This window comes from Gossypium arboreum, chromosome 11, assembly GCF_025698485.1.
Source record: "Gossypium arboreum isolate Shixiya-1 chromosome 11, ASM2569848v2, whole genome shotgun sequence".
Taxonomy (NCBI): Eukaryota; Viridiplantae; Streptophyta; class Magnoliopsida; order Malvales; family Malvaceae; genus Gossypium; species Gossypium arboreum.
Window position 1 is genome coordinate 128867453 of NC_069080.1, and position 22541 is coordinate 128889993.

Below are 22541 nucleotides of genomic sequence, written 5' to 3' on the forward strand. Positions count from 1 at the left end.
GTTGATGATATGCTTATTGTTGGTCGAATGCTTCTAGAATTGAGAAGTTGAAACAAGAGTTGAGTAAATCCTTTGCAATGAAGGATTTGGGGCCAACAAAGCAAATTCTTGGCATAAGACCGACACGTGATAGAAAGGCCAAGAAATTATGGTTATCACAAGAGAGGTACATTGAGAAAGTACTTCAAAGGTTTAGTATGGACAAAGCTAAAGCGGTGAATACTCCCTTTCCTATGCACTTTAGATTGAGTGTTAAGCATAGTCCTTCCACAGAAAAGGAGAAGGAAGAGATGCAGAAAATTCCTTACTCTTCAGCCGTGGGTAGTTTGATGTACGCAATGGTTTGCACAAGACCAGACTTGGCTTATGCCTTTGGTACAGTTAGTCGGTTTCTTTCTAATCCAGGCAGAGAGCATTGGAATGCACGATGAAGTGGATTATGAGATATCTTCGTGGCACTTCCAACATGAAACTTTGTTTGACAATGAAAAACCTGTTCTTGTTGGGTATCTGATTCAGACATGGCGGAGACATTGACTCGAGGAGATCTACTTGAGTTACTTAATCATTTATGCGGAGGAGCTGTGGCATGGCAATCGAGACGCAAAGTGTGTTGCATTGTCCACCACCGAATCGAGTTCATTGCGACAACCCGGCGTGTAAGGAGATGCTTTGGATGAAGAAGTTTGTGCATGAGCTTGGTTTTACTCGGAGAAGTATGTCCTGTCTTGATAGCCAGTGCTATTCATCTTGGTAAGAACTCAACTTTTCATGCTAGATCTAAGCATATTGATGTGAGGTACCATTGGATACTAAATGTTCTTGAAGCTAAGCTATTAGAGCTTGAAAAGATACACACTAATGATAATGGTGCTGATATGTTGACGAAGGCCTTACCAAGAGGAAAGTTTGAAGCATGTTGTTTGAACTCCCGGCATGGAGGCATTCCCACATAGTTGGAGGGAGATTTGTTAGGTGTGGGTCCCACTATGTAGGAAACCCATATTTTCGGCATAATGTTTTGCCTTCTTTTCTTGGATTTGTCAAAAAAAGAAAAGAGCCATTCATTTTGGCTTTTACGGTGTTGTGGGCGAAATGAGAGAGCCAAATTCTCAAATTAAAAACGAGAGAAAGAGAGATGAAAATTTCAATTTTTAAGTTTAGTGCAGCAGTGATCAACTCTTCGATCGAAGGTCCATCCGTGGTTCGATTGAGCTGATTTTTAGACAGCAGCTAGGCGATAAGGTGTTCTTGACTTTGTACGGTCGGATTTTTCATCCGAGTCTTGTATCGTCAAATACCCATTTTTCAGCAGCTACGTTTTTGGTGATGTTCTCTCATTTTCTCTCTTTTGCTAAAGATTGCATATTGTTAGCCTTGTCGAGTTGAATGCTTGTTGTAGGCTTGATATTGTGATCTTGTAGTCGAACATTTGATGATAATGGAGCTCTTTATCGGACTCTAAAGTCCCGTGGTTTTTACCCTTGATTTAGAGGGGTTTTCCACGTAAAAATATCGGTGTTTCTATTTATTTTTGTTGTGGTTGCATTAGTTGATTTGTGGTTGATTAAGGTTGCTAGAGAACATATCTTGTGCTATTGTGCTTGCCATAATTTTTGACAGGAGTTATAAGGAGAGAAAGAACACCGGTTGTGCTTTGGCTTTGTTTCGGTTGTTCGGTTTCTTCCCAACATAGAGCTTGTTTGATGAGAGATCTAATGATTCAAGCTCTATCAAATCACCTAATGATGATGGGATATGACCTGTTAAGCAATTATGAGAGAAGTTTAAGACAATAAGTGACTGGAGCTCACCAAGCATTTTAGGAATTTCTCCCAAGAATTGATTGTTAGAGAAGTCAATTACCATCCAACTGGTTAATAGTGATTCAAACTCCAATTCCAACCCTTTCGCTACAAAAGACAAACCTTTCACCTGATAATATTTTATTCCATTAGCTTGTGCATTTATCATGTATTCCAGTTTACCTTTCTTTTCATACCCTTTTCTAATGGCATGCAAATTCTCAACAAGCTTGATAGGTAAGTAGCCACTGAAGTTATTGTGAGAAAGATTGCAAATGAGTGAAGCAAAAAATAACATTAGAATTAACCACCTGGCCATAAAATCTATTTGATCTCAAGATAAGAACTTGTAGATAATCTAAACTTCCTATCCAATCCGGGAAAGTATCATTTAAATAGTTGTTCCCAACATCGAGAAGCTTCAAATCTTTGCAATTAGCCAAAGATCATGGTAGTGACCCTTCTAATTGGTTGTTGTTGATCTGAAAACTTTGTAACATGCAACCTTGAGCAAAATTTTTGGATATTTCACCATGAAAATCATTATTCAAAAGAAAACTCCCATTTCCAATGTCCTTTGGAATTACTCCACGCAAACTACTTTTATATAAATTGAGAAGTATAAGGGAACTCAAATTGCATATTGAGAAGGATTTCTCCACCTAAGTTTTTCTTTGAAAGGAAGCACTATTGCAATGAAGATGGTAAATTTGGAATTCGCCCTTAGAGAAAATTTGGAATAGAATTTAAATTAGGAGTTTGAAGATTCTTTGAAACAAATAAATTGTATTCTGCAAAATTTAAGTGATCATATAATTGTTTTCTGCAATTAAAATGAATCAACTTAATAAGGTGTCTGTCATTATCAAGTTTTGTTCTTTGTTATGTTTCTAAATTTTAATTTCTGGTTTTAAAACTAACGTTTGTAATTCCTTAGCATTCAACCATAGTGGCTAGGCCGAGTATAGGATGTTACAAGCAGTAGATGGATTATACTCTTATTGAGACTCTATTAAAAAATTTAATTTCAAATTAACTATTCTAAAAATAATATTATTTTAATAGATTTAATATTAAATTAAATTAATATTTATCTTAATAGTATTTTATTAATTTAATACTAAAGTAATTAAGTTTAATAATATTTGAACTCTTTAAATTCTCTAGAGATATTTTTTTTATTTATAACTTGGTTCAGAAGTTTAGAGAAATTGTAAAATTACTCCACTAATAATTCTATGAAATTTTTTTTGATTCAAAGTGAGCCCATACTCAGTAGGCGTGAGCTTGATGATAGGGGAGAAATCTACTCGGTTAAAACATTCATTGTAGACGAATCGAAAAGGTAAAATTGTTTTGAAATTTTTTTAAAAATCTTGTTTTCCCTTAAAACACATTTTTATTGGATATAGCAATACTCCAAAAGCTTATAGGATCTACTTTCCACGTACTAATAAAATTGTTGTAAGCATTGATGTCAAGTTTTTAGAAACAGAGAAGTGGAACTAAGATGAGTTATGTCAGCAATATTTTGATGAAGAAATTGATGATCTTCTAGTTAGAGGGACACTTAATTTCCGATATTTATCAGAGGTGTAATGTAGATGTTATTGAACCAACCGATTTTGTTGAAGCTGTTGAACATGAAAAATGGAGGGCTGCAATGCAGGATGAGCTGAATATGATTGAGAAAAATGGCAATTGGTAGTTAGTGGATAGACCTTCACACAAGAAACCTATCGGGGTTAAGAGGGTTTACAAAACCAAATTCAACCCTAATGGTTCTTTGAACAAGTATAAAGTAAGGCTGATCATCAAAGGATACAAACAAATATTTGGTGTAGACTTTTCAGTTTCATTCTTACCTGTACCTCATTTGGATACTGTACGTATCTTGTTTGCTCTTTCAGCTCAAAAAGGATGGAGGACTTATCAACTAGATGTCAAGTTAGCTTTTTTTAATGGCTACTTGAAGGAAAAGATTTTGTTGAGTAACCTGACAGTTTTGTTATAAAGTATATCTCCTTCAGAAGGCCTTGTACGGCTTAAAACAAGCGCTCAGAGCCTAGTATGGGAGGATTGATTCTCATTTGCTAACCTTGGGCTTTTAGAAGAGTTTGAGTGAGTTTAAACTATATTAAAAAGAATGAAGAAGATATAGTAATTGTGTCCTTATATGTTGATGATTTTCTTGTGTGAAGGAGCAATGTAAAGCTAGTGAGCAAGTTCAAAGTTGAAATGAAGCAAGCTTTTAAGATGACCGATCTTTGTGAGATTATAACTTACTTCCTTGGGATGGAAGTACACCAAAAGTAGCATGGGATTTTTGTTTACCAGTAGAAATAAGCCAAAGAAATTCTAAAAAAAAAATAGAATGGAAGAATGCAAGCCTACATCTACTCTTATGAATCAGAAAGAGAAGTTTTGTAAAGAAGATGATGCTAAAAAGGTAGATGGCCTTTATGGAAGTATGATCGGATGCTTGATGTGTTTGACTGCTACAAAGTTAGATATAACATTTTTTGTAAGTCTACTTTCAAGATACACGCATTGTGCAAGTGAAATTCATTTACAAGCAACAAAATGTGTGATAACATATGTTTAAGGCACTGTTTACTTTGGCATTAAGTTTGATCAAGTTCAGAATTTCTTTTTCCATGGTTTCTCCGATAGTGATTGGGCTGGATGTGCTGATAATATGAAAAGTACATTTGGTTACTGTTTTAGTTTTAATTCTGGTGTTTTCTCATGGTGTTCAAAGAAGCCAAACGTAGTGGTTCGATCCACTACTGAGGTAGAGTATGTTGCTACTGTCGCAACCGTAAATCAAGCTTTATGACTTGGGAAGTTGCTGTCAAATTTAGATATGAAGCTACTACATCAATTGCAAATGATCCAATTTTTCATAGAAAAACAAAGTACTTCAAAATAAAATTATATTTTCCTTGGGAGGTTCAGAAAGAAGGAGAACTACAGCTTGTCTACTATAATACCGAAAGTCAAATGTAGATATTTTAACCAAAGCCCTTCCAAGAACAAGATTTGAGTTTCTACATGAAAAATTTGTTTTGCACCTTCCAAAGTCAAGGAGGAATGTTGAAAGTTATGCTTAAGAATATGCTATGAATCAGTCAAATTATATGCTGTTGCAGCAAGATTTCTTTTCAAAATTTAAATTTGATCTTCTATTTTTTTTTTGAAATCTTGTTGTTATCTTTTTGTTACAATTGATTGTATAAATACAACTTTGATCATTCAATAAAATTTATGTGTTCAGTGAAAAATACATAAAACTTTCTTATGTCCTAAGTGTCTTTTTACCGACAAGGTTGCTTCTAAGAACCCAAAGAAATCCAAATAATAGAAATATTTACTATGATATTTAAAAAGAGAGTCAAATTTCATGATCATTTTCATCAATTCAATAGATTATATATATATATATATATATATATATTCATAGTTTATATATTGTATGTTATAAATTATAGGCTATAGATATTTATTATAAATTATATATATTTATAACTTGGGTGGGTTAAGCAATAGTGCAAAGTTTTGGCCTAATGAATTGTTAAATATGTAAATGTAAGGTGAATAATACAATTTTTATGTACCAGTATAAAAATATGTAATTACTTTTTTCCTAAGCAAATAGTACTCCTATATTAAATTATTAAAAGATTGAAAAGGTAAAATAAACTAAAACAATATATTTAAAGAGAAATGAAATAAAATCTACGGTATTTAGCTCTTTGTGCACGTCACAATGAATGAAAACAATATTACATTATTTACTCAAAAATACTGACTTTATTATTTTGATTATAGAATGCATAAATTTAATAAAGAATAAAGAAAAGAAAAGAAAAGAAAAAAAAGAAAGAAGATAATATTATACCTATTAATTTGTTATTGGGAAGATAAAATATCAGGAGAAAGTCAAATTTTCAATAAGGAGAAAAATTTCACCTCGATTAAGTTAATCGAAATTTAAAAATAAATAAAACAAATTTAATCGAGGTTTCCAAGAATCATGATTTATATGAGATTTTAGTCTTTGAAAGGACAAAATAGTCAAAAATTAACAATGACTTCAAACTTGAAAGAGGCGAGGAAGCTAGTTTTTGGCATAAAGGGTAAAAGGAACCTATTAGAATATACCCCATACCTTGCCCATACCTTTCCATACCTACCCATACCTTGGAAAGGTCAAAGTTATGGGCACCAAATATTTATTTAGTGTTGGGCATGGGATATAGCAATTTTGGTCCTAAGTGAATAGGGAATTTGCAAGGTGGCCTTGAACCTCAACTATAAATAGGCCAACCATTGCTCATTCTCATCATCCCATATTTGCCATTCTTTACTTAAGGCATTGTTCTCTCTCCCTATTTGTAAAGTTTCACTTGTGTTTTGGAGTGAAATATATTTGGTAGTGCCAGGGGACGTAAGCAAGATTTCTTTGAACCTCGTTAAAATTCAGTGTTCTTTACTATTTATTGTTCATATTTTGTGAGTGTGATTGTAGTGATTTATTGTGCTATTAAATTACGATAGAGGATATTCTGCTAGGAAAGACTTGGTACTTAAGTGATCCTCGTGTTCCACCTCTCTTTCAGGAATTGAACTTAGTGTGATTTTTAGTCCAATAATTTTACTCTTTCACACGCTTCCGCACAACAATTGGTATCAGAGCCAGATTCGTACTTGGGGAATACGACCGTTTATGGTACTATTCACGTATACAATACTATTCACGTATACGACACTATTCATGTATACTGTCTTCTTCACGATATCGATGGTTGGGATTGAGGAGAAAAATGGCAGTAGCATCGTCATCAGCAAGGACTACTGTGACAAATGCAAAATTTGAAGTAGAGAAATTTGACGGTACCAATAATTTTGGTATGTGGCAATGTGAGATCCTGGATGTCTTATGTCAGCAAGAGCTAGATATAGCCCTTGAAGAAAAACCTGACAAGATGGATGACAAGGAGTGGGCCAAGATCAATAGACAGGCGTGTGGTACAATCCGCCTATGTTTGGCCAAAGAGCAGAAGTACTCTGTCATGAGGGAGACATCAGCGAAGAAGTTATGGGATACACTGGAAGAAAAGTTTCTAACGAAAAGTCTTGAAAATAGGCTTTATATGAAAAGAAACTTTATCGATTCACGATGCACCCGGTATGTCGATGAATGACCATGTAAACTCATTCAATAAAATTTTAGCGACTTGCTAAATTTGGATGAGAAATTTGAATATGAAGACAAGGCATTATTGTTGTTGAATTCCTTCACGATGAATATGATCATCTTACCACCACATTGCTTCATGGGAAGGACACGATCACATTTGATGCGATCAGTAGTCGTTGTATAGATCTCGAGACTCGAAGAAAGATAAAAGAGATCACGGAGATACAAGCTGCGAAGTCTTAACGAGAAGAGGTCGTTCACAAGGTGGTAGAAGGGAAAGTCCAAAGGGAGACCCGCTAAAGATGAATGTGCCTTTTGCGGTGAAAAGGGCATTGGGAAAAGAATTGTCCTAAGCTACAAAAGGGCAAGGCTATTTCTAATGCATGTGTGTGAAGGAGCATGATGAGGAGTCAGACTTTAGCTTGGTTGGCATGGCAATGGCATGTCAAACGGATGAGTGGATTTTGGATTCAGGATGTACTTACCATATGTGTCCTAATAAGGACTGGTTTTCTAGTCTTAAAGAGCTAGAAGGTGGAATTGTTCTTATGGGCAATGATAGTGCTTGTAAGACAATGGGGTAGGTGCAGTCCAATTGAAGAATCACGATGGCTCAATCCAAGTCTTGTCGAGATGTTACGCTCATTACCTAGCTTTGAAGAAAAATCTCATCTCATTAGGGGCCCTAGAATCTAAAGGGCTCACAATCACTTTGAGAGATGGATTACTAAATGTAGTAGCTGGGCAATTGACAATGATGAAAGGCACGAAGAAAAATAACTGTATGTTGTCCAATCTTTGGATTGGGCAAGGAATTTTAAGTGAGGCAATTACATATCGTGCCATCTAATTAACCGTTTGCCATCAGCTGCAATAAATGGAAAAACTCCTATGGAGATGTGGACTGGTAAATCTGCTACTTACTATGATTCTTTACATGTATTTGGTTCCACTGCATACTCTAAGTTAGACCCAAGAGCAAGTTAGACCCAAGAGCAAAGAAAGCATTATTCTTGGGTATAACAGATGGAGTAAAAGGATACCGTCTCTAGTGTCCTGATACAAGGAAGATTGTTTTCAGTAGAGATGTGACTTTTTATGAATCAACCATGTTAAAGAACAATGATTCATAAAAGATGACAAAACCAGTAGTACTTTACAGTAGGTGGAGCTTGAAAAGGTTAACGATGATCCAGCTAATATTGGAGGGACAAATGATAAAGAGGTTCCTACCCAAGAACCTCTACAGCAACAAGATTCAATTGCATATAGGAGGCCAAGAAGAGAGATTCGTAAACCTGCTCGCTTTGATGATATAGTGGCCTATGCACTTCCAATTGCAGATGATGATGTTCTTTCTACTTACACAGAAGCAATAAGTAACCCTGATAGTGTAAAGTGGAAGCAAGCAATGAATGAAAAAATGCAGTCTCTTTATAAAAATAGGACCTGGGAGTTGGTGACACTGCCCAAGGGAAAGAAGGCAATTGGATGCAAATGGGTGTATGCAAAGAAGGAAGGATTTCCTAGTAAAAATGAAATTCGATACAAGGCTAGATTGGTAGCAAAGGGTTACGCTCAGAAAGAAGGAATTGACTACAATGAAGTGTTTTCTCCAGTTGTGAAGCATTCGTCTATTCGGATTTTGCTAGCCTTGGTTGCGCAATATGATCTTGAACTAGTTCAACTTGATGTGAAGACCGCGTTTTACGGTGATTTGGAAGAGAAATCTATATGACTCGGCCGGATGGATTCAAGGTTGCTGGTAAAGAAAATTGGGTTTGCAAACCGACAAAGTCGCTTTATGGATTGAAGCAATCTACGAGGCGATGGTACAAGCGATTTGATCGAGTTCATGAAAGGGCAAAGGTACACAAGAAGTAAATTTGATCATTGCGTGTATTTTCAGAAGCTACAAGAAGGAACTTTCATATACTTGCTATTATATGTTGATGATATGCTAATAGCATCTAAGAGAAAAGTTGAGATTGAAAGATTGAAGACTCAACTGAATCTCGAGTTTGAGATGAAAGATCTAAGAGAAGCTAAAAGGATTCTCGGCATGGAAATATGGAGAGATAGAGCTCATGATAGAGTTAGCTTGTCTCAGAAGCAGTATTTGAAGAAGGTACTACAGTAGTTTGGTATGAACGAGCATACAAAACCTGTAAGTACCCCGTTGGCTTCTCATTTCAAGCTTTCTGCACAACTATCTCCTTCGACGAATAAGGAAGGAGAATACATGTTGCAAGTTTCATATTCTAATGCAGTGGGTAGCTTGATGTATGCAATGGTGTGTACAAGACCCGACATTTCACAGGCAGTTAGTATATTGAGCAGGTATATGCATAATCCTAGAAAAGGACATTGGCAAGCTGTGAAATGGATTCTACGGTATATTCAGAAGACCGTAGATGTTGGATTACTGTTCAAGTAGGATAATACACTTGGTAAAGGTGTTATTGGGTACGTTGATTCTGACTATACTGGTGATTTGGACAAGTGAAGATCAACCACCAGTTATGTGTTTACACTTGCTGGAGGGCCAATAAGTTGGAAGTCTAAATTACAGTCTACAGTTGCGTTGTCAACCACAGAAGCCGAGTACATGGCTGTAACAGAGGCTGTAAAGGAGGCTATTTGGTTACAAGGTATGGCTAAAACCTTAGGATTGGTTCAGGAGCATATTAACGTGTATTGTGATAGTCAAAGTGCTATTCATTTAGCAAAGAATCAAGTCTATCATGCACGTACAAAGCATATTAACGTACGATTCCACTTTGTGCGGGAAATTATTGATGAGGGGAAAATTTGTCTTCAGAAGATCAAGACTGCAGATAATTCCGCAGATATGATGACCAAGGTGGTAACAGCAACCAAGTTTGAACATTGTTTGAACTTGATCAATATCTTGCAAGTTTAACAGTTGAAGAAGGCACTATCAAGTATTGTTGTCGAAGGCAGAAAGAATTGTGTGAAGATAAGATTATCCTAATCAAATCTTCAAGGTGGAGATTATTAGAATATACCCATTCCTTACCCATACCTTGCCCATACCTACCCCATACCTACCCATACCTTGGAAAGGTCAAAGTTATGGGTACCAAATATTTATTTAGTGTTGGGCATGGAATAATAGCAATTTTTAGTCCCTAATTGTATAGAGACTTTGCAAGGTGGCCCTTGAACCTCAACTATAAATAGGCCTAACCATTGCTCATTCTAATCATCCTACATTTGCCATTCTCTACTTAAGGCGTTATTCTCTCTCCCTATTTGTAAAGTTTCACTTATATCTTGGAGTGAAATATATTTGGTAGTGCCTAAGGACGTAGGCAAGATTTGCTGAACCTCGTTAAAATTTTGGTGTTCTTTACTATTTAGTTTTCATATTTTGTGAGTGTGATTGTAGTGATTTATTGTGCTATTAAATTACGATAGAGGGATATTCTGGCTAGGAAAGACTTGGTACTAAAATGATCCTCGTGATCCACCTCTCTTTCCTGGGAATTGAACTTAGTGTGATTTTTTAGTACAATAATTTTACTTTTTCACACGCTTCCGCACAACAATTGGTATCAGAGCTAGATTCGTACTTGAGGAATACGATCGTTTATGACACTATTTACGTATACGGTACTATTTATGTATACGGTACTATTCACGTACGGTATTGTTCATGTATACAGTAGTTGAGATTGAGGAGAAAAATAGCAGCAGCATCGTCATTAGCAAGGACTACTGTGGCAAATGCAAAATTTGAAGTAGAGAAATTTGACGGTACTAATAATTTTGGTATGTGGTAGTGTGAGATCCTGGATGTCTTATGTCAGCAAGAGCTAGATATAGCCCTTGAAGAAAAACCTGACAAGATGGATGACAAGGAGTGGGCCAATATCAATAGACAGACGTGTGGTACAATCCGCCTATGTTTGGCCAAAGAGCGTAAGTACTCTGTCATGAGGAGACATCGTGAAGAAGTTATGGGATACATTTGGAAGAAAAGTTTCTAAAGAAAATCTTGAAAATAGGCTTTATATGAAAAAGAAACTTTATCGATTCACGTATGCACCCGGTATGTCGATGAATGACCATGTGAACTCATTCAATAAAATTTTAGCAGACTTACTAAATTTGGATGAGAAATTTGAAGATGAAGACAAGGCATTATTGTTGTTGAATTCCCTTCCTGATGAATATGATCATCTTACCACCACATTGCTTTATGGGAAGGACACGATCACATTTGATGCAATCTGTAGTACGTTGTATAGATCTGAGACTCGAAAGAAAGATAAAAGAGATCACAGAGATACAACTACAGAAGTCTTAAAAGTAAGAGGTCGTTCACATAGCAGCAAATCTGGTAGAAGGGGAAAGTCCAAAGGGAGACCCGCCAAAGATGAATGTGCCTTTTGTCGTGAAAAAGGGCATTGGAAAAAGAATTGTCCTAAGCTACAAAAGGGCAAGGCTATTTCTAATGCATGTGTAGCGGAGCATGATGAGGAGTCATACTTTAGCTTGGTTGGCATGGCAATGGCATGTCAAACGGATGAATGGATTTTGGATTCAGGATGTACTTACCATATGTGTCCTAATAAGGACTGGTTTTCTAGTCTTAAAGAGCTAGAAGGTGGAATTGTTCTTATGGGCAATGATAGTGCTTGTAAGACAATGGGAGTGGGTACAGTCCAATTGAAGAATCACGACGGCTCAATCCAAGTCTTGACAGATGTTCACTACGTACCTAGCCTGAAGAAAAAATCTCATCTTATTAGGGGACCTAGAATCTAAAGGGCTCACAATCACTTTGAGAGATGGATTACTAAAGGTAGTAGCTGGGCAATTGATGGTAATGAAAGGCACAAGAAGAAATAACTTGTACTTTTTAAATGGAAGTACAGTTATTGGATTAACATCAACAGTTTCTACGAAAGATGTAGATTCAGAGGCTACCAGATTATGGCATATGTGATTGGGACATGCTGGTGAAAAAACTTTGCAGACTTTGGTGAAGCAAGGCTTGTTGAAAGGTGCAAATTCTTGCAAAATGGAATTCTGTGAACATTGTGTTCTGGGCAAGCAGAAGAGGGTAAAATTTGGCCCAGCAATTTACAATACAAAAGGAATTCTGGACTACGTTCACAGTGATTTGTGGGGACCTACCAAAGTGGCTTCTTTGGAAGGTATGCACTATTTTGTTACTTTTGTTGATGATTATTCAAGAAAAGTATGGGTGTATCTAATGAAAAGAAAAAGTAAAGTTTTGGATGCATTTCTGAAATGGAAGAAGATGGTGGAGACTCAGACTGGTCGAAAGGTCAAACGACTTCGATCAAATAATGGTACTGAGTACCAAAATGATCCATTTCTACAAGTATGCCAAAATAAGAGCATTGTGCGACACTTCACTGTTCGGGATACACCACAGCAGAATGGGGTGGCAGAACGCATGAATTGGACTATACTGGAGAAAGTTCGGTGTATGTTGTCCAATGCTGGATTGGGCAAGGAATTTTGGGCTGAAGCAGTTACATATGCATGCCATCTAATTAACCATTTGCCATCAGCTGCAATAAATGGAAAAACTTCTATGGAGATGTAGACTGGTAAATCTGCTACTTACTATGATTCTTTACATGTATTTGGTTCCACTGCATACTCTAAGTTAGACCCAAGAGCAAAGAAAGCATTATTCTTGGGTATAACAGATAGAGTAAAAGGATACCGTCTCTGGTGTCCTGATACAAGGAAGATTGTTTTCAGTAGAGATGTGACTTTTGATGAATCAACCATGTTAAAGAACAAGGATGCACAAAAGGATGGCAAAACCAGTAGTACTGTGCAGTAGATGGAGCTTGAAAAGGTTAACGATGATCCAGCTAATATTGGAGGGACAAATGATGAAGAGGTTCTTACCCAAGAACCTCTACAGCAACAAGATTCAATTATATATAGGAGGCCAAGAAGAGAGATTTGTAAGCCTGCTCGCTTTGATGATATAGTGGCCTATGCACTTCCAATTGCAGATAATGATGTTTATTCTACTTACACAGAAGCAATAAATAACCCTGATGGTGTAAAGTGGAAGCAAGTAATGAATGAAAAAATGCAGTCTCTTCATAAAAATAGGACCTGGGAGTTGGTGACACTGCCCAAGGGAAAGAAGGCAATTAGATGCAAATGGGTGTATGCAAAGAATGAAGGATTTCCTAGTAAAAATGAAATTCGATACAAGGCTAGATTGGTAGCAAAGAGTTACACTCAGAAAGAAGGAATAGACTACAATGAAGTGTTTTCTCCAGTTGTAAAGCATTCGTCTATTCGGATTTTTCTAGCCTTGGTTGCGCAGTATGATCTTGAACTAGTTCAGCTTGATGTGAAGACCGCGTTTTTACATGGTGATTTGGAAGAGGAAATCTATATGACTCAGCCAAATGGATTCAAGGTTGCTGGTAAAGAAAATTGGGTTTGCAAACTGACAAAAGCGCTTTATGGATTGAAGCAATCTCTGAGGCAGTGGTATAAGCGATTTGATCAGTTCATGAAAGGGCAAAGGTACACGAGAAGTAAATTTGATCATTGCGTGTATTTTCAGAAGCTACAAGAAGGAACTTTCATATACTTGCTCTTATATGTTGATGATATGCTAATAGCATCTAAGAGCAAATTTGATATTGAAAGATTGAAGACTCAACTCAATCTCGAGTTTGAGATGAAATATCTAGGAGAAGCTAAAAGGATTTTCGGCATGGAAATATGGAGAGATAGAGCTCATGATAGAGTTAGCTTGTCTCAGAAGCAGTATTTGAAGAAGGTACTACAGCAGTTTGGTATGAACGAGCATACAAAACCTGTAAGTACCCCGTTGGCTTCTCATTTCAAGCTTTCTGCACAACTATCTCCTTCGACGAATACGGAACGAGAATACATGTTGCAAGTTTCGTATTCTAATGCAGTGGGTAGCTTGATGTATGCAATGGTGTGTACAGGACCCGACATTTCACAGGTAGTTAGTATAGTGAGCAGGTATATGCATAATCTTGGAAAAGGACATTGGCAAGCTGTGAAATGGATTCTACGGTATATTCAGAAGACTGTGGATGTTGGATTACTATTCAAGCAGGATAATACACTTGGTAAAGGTGTTATTGGGTACGTTAATTCTGACTATACCGGTGATTTGGACAAGCGAAGATCAACCACTGGTTATGTGTTTACACTTACTGGAGGACCAATAAGTTGGAAGTCTACATTACAGTCTACAGTTGCGTTGTCAACCACAGAAGCCGAGTACATGGCTGTAACAGAGGCTATAAAGGAGGCTATTTGGTTACAAGGTATGGCTAAAACCTTGGGATTGGTCCAGGAGCATATTAAAGTGTATTGTGATAGTCAAAGTGCTATTCATTTAGCAAAGAATCAAGTCTATCATGCACGTACAAAGCATATTGACGTACGATTCCACTTTGTGCAGGAAATTATTGATAAGGGGAAATTTGTCTTCAGAAGATCAAGACTGCAGATAATCCCGCAGATATGATGACCAAGGTAGTAACAGCAACCAAGTTCGAACATTGTTTGAACTTGATCAATATCTTGCAAGTTTAACAGTTGAAGAAGGCACTATCAAGTATTATTGTCGAAGGCAGAAAGAATTGTGTGAAGATAAGATTATCCTAATCAAATCTTCAAGGTGGAGATTATTAGAATATACCCATTCCTTGCCCATACCTTGCCCATACCTACCCCATACCTACCCATACCTTGGAAAGGTCAAAGTTATGGGCACCAAATATTTATTTAGTGTTGGGCATGGAATAATAGCAATTTTTGGTCCCTAATTGTATAGGGACTTTGCAAGGTGGCCCTTGAACCTCAACTATAAATAGGCCTAACCATTGCTCATTCTAATCATCCCACATTTGCCATTCTCTACTTAAGGCATTGTTCTCTCTCCCTATTTGTAAAGTTTCACTTGTATTTTGGAGTGAAATATATTTGGTAGTGCCTGAGGATGTAGGCAAGATTTGCTGAACCTCGTTAAAATTTTGGTGTTCTTTACTATTTAGTTTTCATATTTTGTGAGTATGATTGTAGTGATTTATTGTGCTACTAAATTATGATAGAGGGATATTCTGGCTAGGAAAGACTTGGTACTTAAGTGATCCTCGTGATCTACCTCTCTTTCCTGGGAATTGAACTTAGTGTGATTTTTTAGTACAATAATTTTACTCTTTCACACAGTAATTTGCAATTCAAATTATTGGATTTTTTTGTTTTACGAATATTTCCTACATTGTTATAATGGTAAAAGTAGTTAAAAATTAAATGTATCATTAGTTTTTTAAGGCAGAAGTATTATATTAAGAAATTAAAAATCATAAACTAATTAATAATATATAATGGTTGAAAGGAGAAATAAAATAATATTACATATTTACCTGTTAAGTTGTTATTAGAAAGACTAATAAATTCGAGAAAATCATGTTTCTAATAATCTTTGAAATTTCATCTAAAACATATAATTAAATTTATCAAAATAGTTTACAGATAAAATTCGTGTACTATATTTCTCTATAATCAAATCTAGAACTCATGTACTATGTTTATCTCATATTCAATAAGAGTAACTATGGCTGAGCAAAAATAATTAAACAAATAAATAATAGGGAAATCAAAAGCGATGGATACATAGAAATTAAATTTCAGAACTATGTTCTGAGCGAAAATTATTACTATATTAAGAAAAAGATTGAAATGCTAAAATAAATTAAAACTATATATAAAAAATATCTACAGTAGTTAGGTCTCTCAGAAAAAGAGACAAGTGAGGAGGGCCAACTGGCCAACTGGCCAACAATACATTAATTACACACTTCTTTACTTATTAAATGTCATACATGCAAAATCCATTTATATTAATTATTTTACTAAGGTATAAACAGAGAATCCAGACAAGTTTGGTTAGATCAAGTTGAAAAAGTTAAAATATTTCAATTTTGAATCTTTTAGGTGGTTTCGTTTAACATTCAAATTATTTAGGTATGGATCATTGAAGTTATGTAATTTATAATTTAAATTATTAAATTTCTTTTTACCATTATTTCTTATATTTTATTACGTTGAAAGTTGTTAAAGTATTAAATGCATAATTAATTCTTTTATCTTTCATCCAAAAATATTATATTAAGAGATTAGATGATTATAAGTTAATTAATAATATATTAAAAATCCTATTACACGTGCATATGCATGTAGGAATTATAAATTTAGAGTATAAATGTATGTTTAAAAATAACATAAATAAATAATGAAATGTCTGATTTAAAACTAATTAATAATAATACATGAAATATGTATGATGTTAAAATGGAAAAAAAGTTGAATTTAAATTGTTTATCATAGTGTTGTGATCAATCTTGAGTTCGTGTTGAATTAACTTGTGTCACCAACTCAGAGAACACTTAATAAATAATATAGATATACAATTGATGAATGTAATAAAGTGTGCATAATAAAAACAAAACCAAAGCAGCGATCGGAGGAGTGTGAAATTCAAATGGGAGTGTTTGTGGGTTTTAACATGGTAACAAGGATGGATGAGATATTCAGGATTGAAGCCGGCGATTGTTGAAGGGATGAAACGGGCTTGGTTGAAAGGGTATAAACGAGTTGAGATAAATTGTGACAATGTGATGCTTATAGATACCATCGTAATAGGTTCGCATCAATTAGAAACATGGTGCCTAATTGTATAGGGACTTTGCAAGTTGATCCCTCAAACTTCAACTATAAATAGGCCTAACCATTTCTCATTTTCTCCATCTCACATTTGCCATTCTCTACTTAAGGTATTGTTATCTCAATTGACATAAAACGAATTATTTGTAAATTTTCACTTGTTTTTTGGAGTGAAATATATTTGATAGTGCTCGAGGGACGTAGGTAAAATTGCTATTGGCTTTTGAACCTCGTTAAAATTTTGGTGTTCTTTATTGTTTATTTTGCATATTTTATGAGTGTGATTGTAGTGATTTATTATGCTATTTAATTGCGATAGAAGGGATATTCTAGCTAGGAAAGACCCGTACTTCATGATCCTCATGATCCACCTCCTTTTCACGGAATTGAACTTAGTGTGATTTTTCAATACAATAATTTACTCTTTTACGCGTCATGCAACACTTGCAATTTAGAAAGATTATCAAATATTCCTGATGGAAGATGGCCTGCAATAAAAACATTGTTAGTTGTAAACCAATATTTTACTAATGATAATATAATCAAAATTGAGAAAGATAGAGAACCTGAAAGAGAAGTATTGTTAGGATATAACTCCTTCAAGTTTGAAAGATTTCCAATCGTTATAGGAAACTTACCTTTTAAATTGTTGCTAAATAAGCTCAACTTTTCTAGTTTTAACAAATTGCCTAGAGTAGATGGGATAACACCGATGAAGTTGTTAAGGTATAAAAATAAGCCTTGAAGTTCAGTGAAGCAACCAAACCACAATGGAATTTCTCCATCGAAATTGTTGTTACCAAAGTCCAAATGTTTCAACCTATGCAAATTTGTTAACTCAATAGGTAAAGAACCATGGAAACTATTGTGACCAATGTCAAGCCAAGCAAGCAAAGATAGATTACTCAATTGAGATGGGATGGTGCCTGTGAGATCCATATTTGACAAATTCAAAGCAATAACTATATTCTGTCTAGATCCACATGTGATACCGAACCAATTGCAAACAGAGTTAGAAGTAGACCAATTGATTGTTAAGATGTTGTGTGGATCATGACTTATATGATATTTTAGAGCTAGAAGAGCTGATTGATCAGTGGTGATGTTGGGTGAACTAACAGACAAAATAACTCCAAATGTTACAAATAGCAGAAAAAACATAAGAGGGAGAAAGCCAGTTCGTGCCATAAGGTAGGATGTGGGTATAAGGCAAATCACAAGGAGAGAAATAGCTAAGTTAATACTTTTTCTAATGCTAGCTCAATATTCATTAAATAATCTGGTTCTATGGACTTAGGCACAGCATCCTTTGACTTGTAAGGATTTAGCGCAAAGTTATTGAGCTCCAACCAAAATACACGACAGAAAATGATAACCTAAAATGTAAGACTTAGTCACAAGTTTCTGTGGTGATCTATGATTGGTTCAATGGTCCATACATCCAGAAAAAAGAGACAAGGGGGGACAGAGCATGCATGACTTTTGTTGATCTAGAGTTTGATTGGAACGTGTTTGATGGACGTCGTCAACTTTGATTGAAATTATCATAAAATCTCAGACAAAATTGCAACCTCAATTTCCAATTTCATTTCATCTAAATTATTATGTTGATTGCAATCAAACATATTATTCAACAATCAATAAAACTGTTGGTATCTTCTTTTTATTTTTACTTATTCTTCACGGCTGGTCTCCGATTCCTTTTATTAACCAATATTAATTGGAAACAAAAGAACTGCGAGACAAGTTTATCAAATCTAGAATTACCGATTCACAATGCTTCGAAGCAACATGTTACGTAAATTTTTTTCTCTTTTTCTACCAGCGTTCGATGAGTCATTATAAAAGATTTTATCAATAAAAGATTAAATGAGTTTTGTTGAAATCATCTTTGACTGGTTCAATGCTCCATACGTTTAATTGTAAGACGGTGTATTAACTCATGCCCTTCATGAACAGCACCCATTGATTCATAATTTGAGAATGAAATCCGTTCAGTTTTTAGGCTTCGACCCCAATACACGACTTTTTTCTAAAAAAGGAAGGGAAAAGAATTATTAGCCATAAATTGCCATGACTTTGTTGGTTTTGACTTTTATCGGAACGAGTTTCATCAACTCTGATTGAAATTCACGTCACTTTACATTTGAGAATTTTATGTGATATATTCATGTTCACTCAATTATTAATAAGTTTACACTTTGGTTATACAAATATGAAAAATTATAATTTGATCATTTAACTACTCAAAATTGATTCTTTTAAGTCACCCTCGTTAACTTGCTAAGAATGTTAATGTGGGTCATTAAGTCACAATTCTCAAATATATCGTTAGTCACCTTATTATTAATAAATTCTCATTTTAGTTATCGAATTATGGAATGTTACAAAATAATTACAAATATTTTTATTCATAATATTTTAGTCATTTGTGTTTTGACTTGGCAATAGACTAATGACATGATAAATTAACTCACATGCTTAATAGTTAATTTACTCATTGAACTATATCTAAAATCTCATTTCGATACTTTTAGAAATTTTTTAACCACCCTTGATCCAAACCAAATCCACAAAATTTTAAACATTGAAAAATTCTTGAAAAATTGAAAAGTCATAATTTGTTTTCTAAAATATAAAAATATTTTTAAAATTATAATTATACAAAAATTCTTTAAAAATAAAATATTCATAAAATTTAAAAAATTAAAAAGCGGCCTAAAATTCCAAAAATATAAAAAATTGTTTTTTTAATTGCTCCAATTTACTTCACAAATGATTGCTGCTAGAGAATTGTTTGCAAACATCAGTTCACAATCTAAACTACACTTTGCATTGTTAATTTAGCAAAAATATATTTTGCATGCTTAAAATCTCATATAAAATTCGTATGGAGGTTCATAAATTTCATAATTAAAATTATTAAAATTTAAAAAATCATAAAATTCTAAAAATTCCTAAGTTTTTGAAAATATCTAAAATCTCATTGTTCAGCGGGACGACTTTTCATTTTATGATCATTTTTACTCGATGCTGAGCAAAGTAAATTCAAGCTCTTCTTTTGTCATTATTTTGTTGTTGATGATTGTCATTTCAAAACTAATTAAGTGAAGTTTTACCTGATGGATCATCCAAATAATTCCATATCATATTAAGAGCTCACTTAGAATATTGATAAATATACAATTTTATTTGATGTTAAAATGTCTTGAATCATACCAAATAAACTATTTGATCAATTGACTCTAAAGCCTGTTATGTTCACGAGTATTATGAGAAGGAAAAAAAAGAAGGAAGACAACAATTTATGCCATATATGCCTAGTTTGATGATCTTTATCTAATGAATTTTTAAAATTTATATTTATTTTCTAATTGAGTGATTTCATATGATTTAATTTGAGATATATTTATTTATAGTTAATCATCAAAGTATGTTTTTGCTAAATTAATGCCCGCCCCATTCTCTTCTCCGGTTCCTCCTTGAATGTGGCATTAATGCTTAAGCTTTCCAACATTTCTTCAGACTCTTGGCTGTCGATCTTCCCGTGGCATAAATAGTTCCTCCCGACACGAATGTTCGGATATATGGGGAAAAATCATTGGCTTCCATTTAACCTCTTCCCGCTTAAACGCGCTTCTTCTCCTTTCTTGTTTCTTATCTTTCTCCTCTTTCTTTTGTTTTGCATCGGCTTGAATCCTAAGCCAAAGCGGTCCCGTTGTCTGTGAGCATAGGTACTTTGACCCTTCCTTGTAGGCTTCTTCCAAGTCTTCTCCCGGCAAGGCTCCCTTCCCAACCATTAGTTGTAGTCCCATTCTTGTGGTTTTGGAAAGTCAGGTGTCGGGACTTTATTTCCTTCGATAACAAAGGTCGCATTTACAAACTCCAACGATCGAAAAGAACATTCTATGGCTTCATCATCTGTCCTCACATATGGTGCGTTGCTGGTAACAGATGCAATGATGTCTTCCTCCGCATTTATAGTCACCAATCGACCCTCCGTTATAAGTTTGAGCTTCTGACGTAATGATGACGGTACTGCCCCCGCCGAGTGGATCCATGGTCTTCCCAATAGGCAATTGTAAGAGGGTTTGATGTCCATCACTAGGAAATCTACCTCGTACGTGCTAGGACCGATTTGAAGGGGTAATTCAATCCTCCCCATTACTTTCCTTTCAGTACCGTCAAACGCCCTTACTACATTTTGGCATGTTTTCATATGGGAACTATCCACGGGCAACCTATTCAGTGTGGATAGGGGTAAGACGTTTAGTGCTGATCCATTATCGATCAATACACCCGGTAATATGTATCCCTTGCAACGCGTGGTAATGTGCAGGGCCTTTGTGGACCCCATACCTCCTGGTGGTATTTCGTTGTCGTTAAAGAAAATAAAATTGTCGGCACTGATATTGTTGACCAGGCGGTCCAGTTTGTTGACAGAGATGTCATGCGCGACGTATGTCTCGTTCGGCACTTTCATTAACGCGCTCTGATGTGTTTCTGAGCTCAAAAGTAAAGCTAGCACCGAAATACGAGCCGATTGCTTATGTAACTATTCCACGACGCTGTACTCACTGTGTTTTAAAAATTTTAAGAATTCCCTGGCTTCATTCTCGATTCTGAGACTCATTGATCGGCGATTCGAACCCGATCTTTTTTCTTTCCTTTGCTCAACTGTTGGGATCCTTTCTTGGCAATTTTGGTTCCTGTGCATTCGGGAACATAACGTCTCCCACTATGTGTAAAAACCTACATCTTGGTTTTGTTGTGAAGTATTGGCCGGCTCTTCTTTCCGGGATCGTCACATTGCAAATATAATTCCATGGTACCCTCTTGCTATCTTTATAAGGAAAGCAACGGGCTTCGGATCACGACTTTTAGTACGACTTGTGTCCCGGCTTCATTCATTCTCGGACGTGATATGATAACCACTAGGTGGTTGACTTTGTGAACATCCTTCATCGACCCCTCTTGAAGGCACACACATCTTTTTTCCGGGCTCTGACATATTTGAAGAATTTCAGCTCCTTATTATCCATTAACCCTTGTACTAGAGCCACAGATTCACGTGCATTTCTAAATCTCATGGTCCTCTTGATTATGGAACTCGCAATAACTTTTGCTCCTTGGTGTCTATCCCCAGATTACGTGTTACCAACCCTTTTCCACCATTTTCTTCCATACTTCTTTTAGCGGAGTATTCATTTCGCAACATTCATCTTAATTTCCTTCCACGAACTCTCGATTATGGCATTTATACCCTTATCCCCATGATTAGGTAATGGGTTTTCTACACTAGGTGTATCATCAAATTTCACGATGCCCATGTTGATGAGTCTTTCAACCACTTCTTGAAAGTGGTGCGCTTTTCTATCGAGTGCCTCATGGCTCTGCATGGTATTCGCATTGGGCATTTGCGTCATACCATTTGGGGAATGGGGTTGCATCGGTTTTAGATAGAAGGCGACACTACATGGGCATCGAATAAGCTTTGGTACAATTCCTTGTAGGACATCGGGATAGGCGTAACCGGACTCTTTCCGTGTTAGGCCTTGGGTTGAAGTCTCGTCTTCTTGAAGCCTCGATGGTGGTAGTCACCACCTTTGGTTGGCTCATAGTGATCGGCTTATTATACATGCTCGTGTTGTTCACATCGTTCTCTTTCCTTCTCGGGGTTGATCTCTTAGCACTTTCCTGCTTCAATCCTTCCACATCTTATCGCGTTCTCTATCATTTCTCCGGACATTACTATATCGAGAAGCTTTTAGTAGCGCCCTAGCATGTGG

The 22541-nt window shown here is 35.5% G+C and overlaps 1 protein-coding gene across 1 annotated transcript; it reads right to left on the bottom strand.

The window, feature by feature from the left end:
* Positions 1 to 1626: 1626 nt before the first annotated feature.
* Positions 1627 to 17940, bottom strand: LOC128283969 (receptor-like protein 43). The gene is made up of 3 exons (XM_053021402.1): positions 17391 to 17940; positions 17183 to 17240; positions 1627 to 2053 (listed from the first exon to the last, which is right to left on the bottom strand). The coding sequence occupies exons 1-3, from the start codon at positions 17938 to 17940 to the stop codon at positions 1627 to 1629; spliced, it is 1035 nt and encodes a 344-aa protein (XP_052877362.1).
* Positions 17941 to 22541: the final 4601 nt, after the last annotated feature.

Bases quoted from the DNA above. Each gene is read 5' to 3' on its own strand.
- LOC128283969 (XM_053021402.1), bottom strand. From the start codon at position 17,940: ATGGCACGAACTGGCTTTCTCCCTCTTATGTTTTTTCTGCTATTTGTA. The intron at 17,241-17,390 runs GTAAGTTTCCTA...TTTTTATTGCAG, and splicing joins ATTTAGCAACAATTTAAAAG to GCCATCTTCCATCAGGAATA. The intron at 2,054-17,182 runs GTAAAAGAGTAA...CAATAACTTCAG, and splicing joins TTGCAAGTGTTGCATGACGC to TGGCTACTTACCTATCAAGC.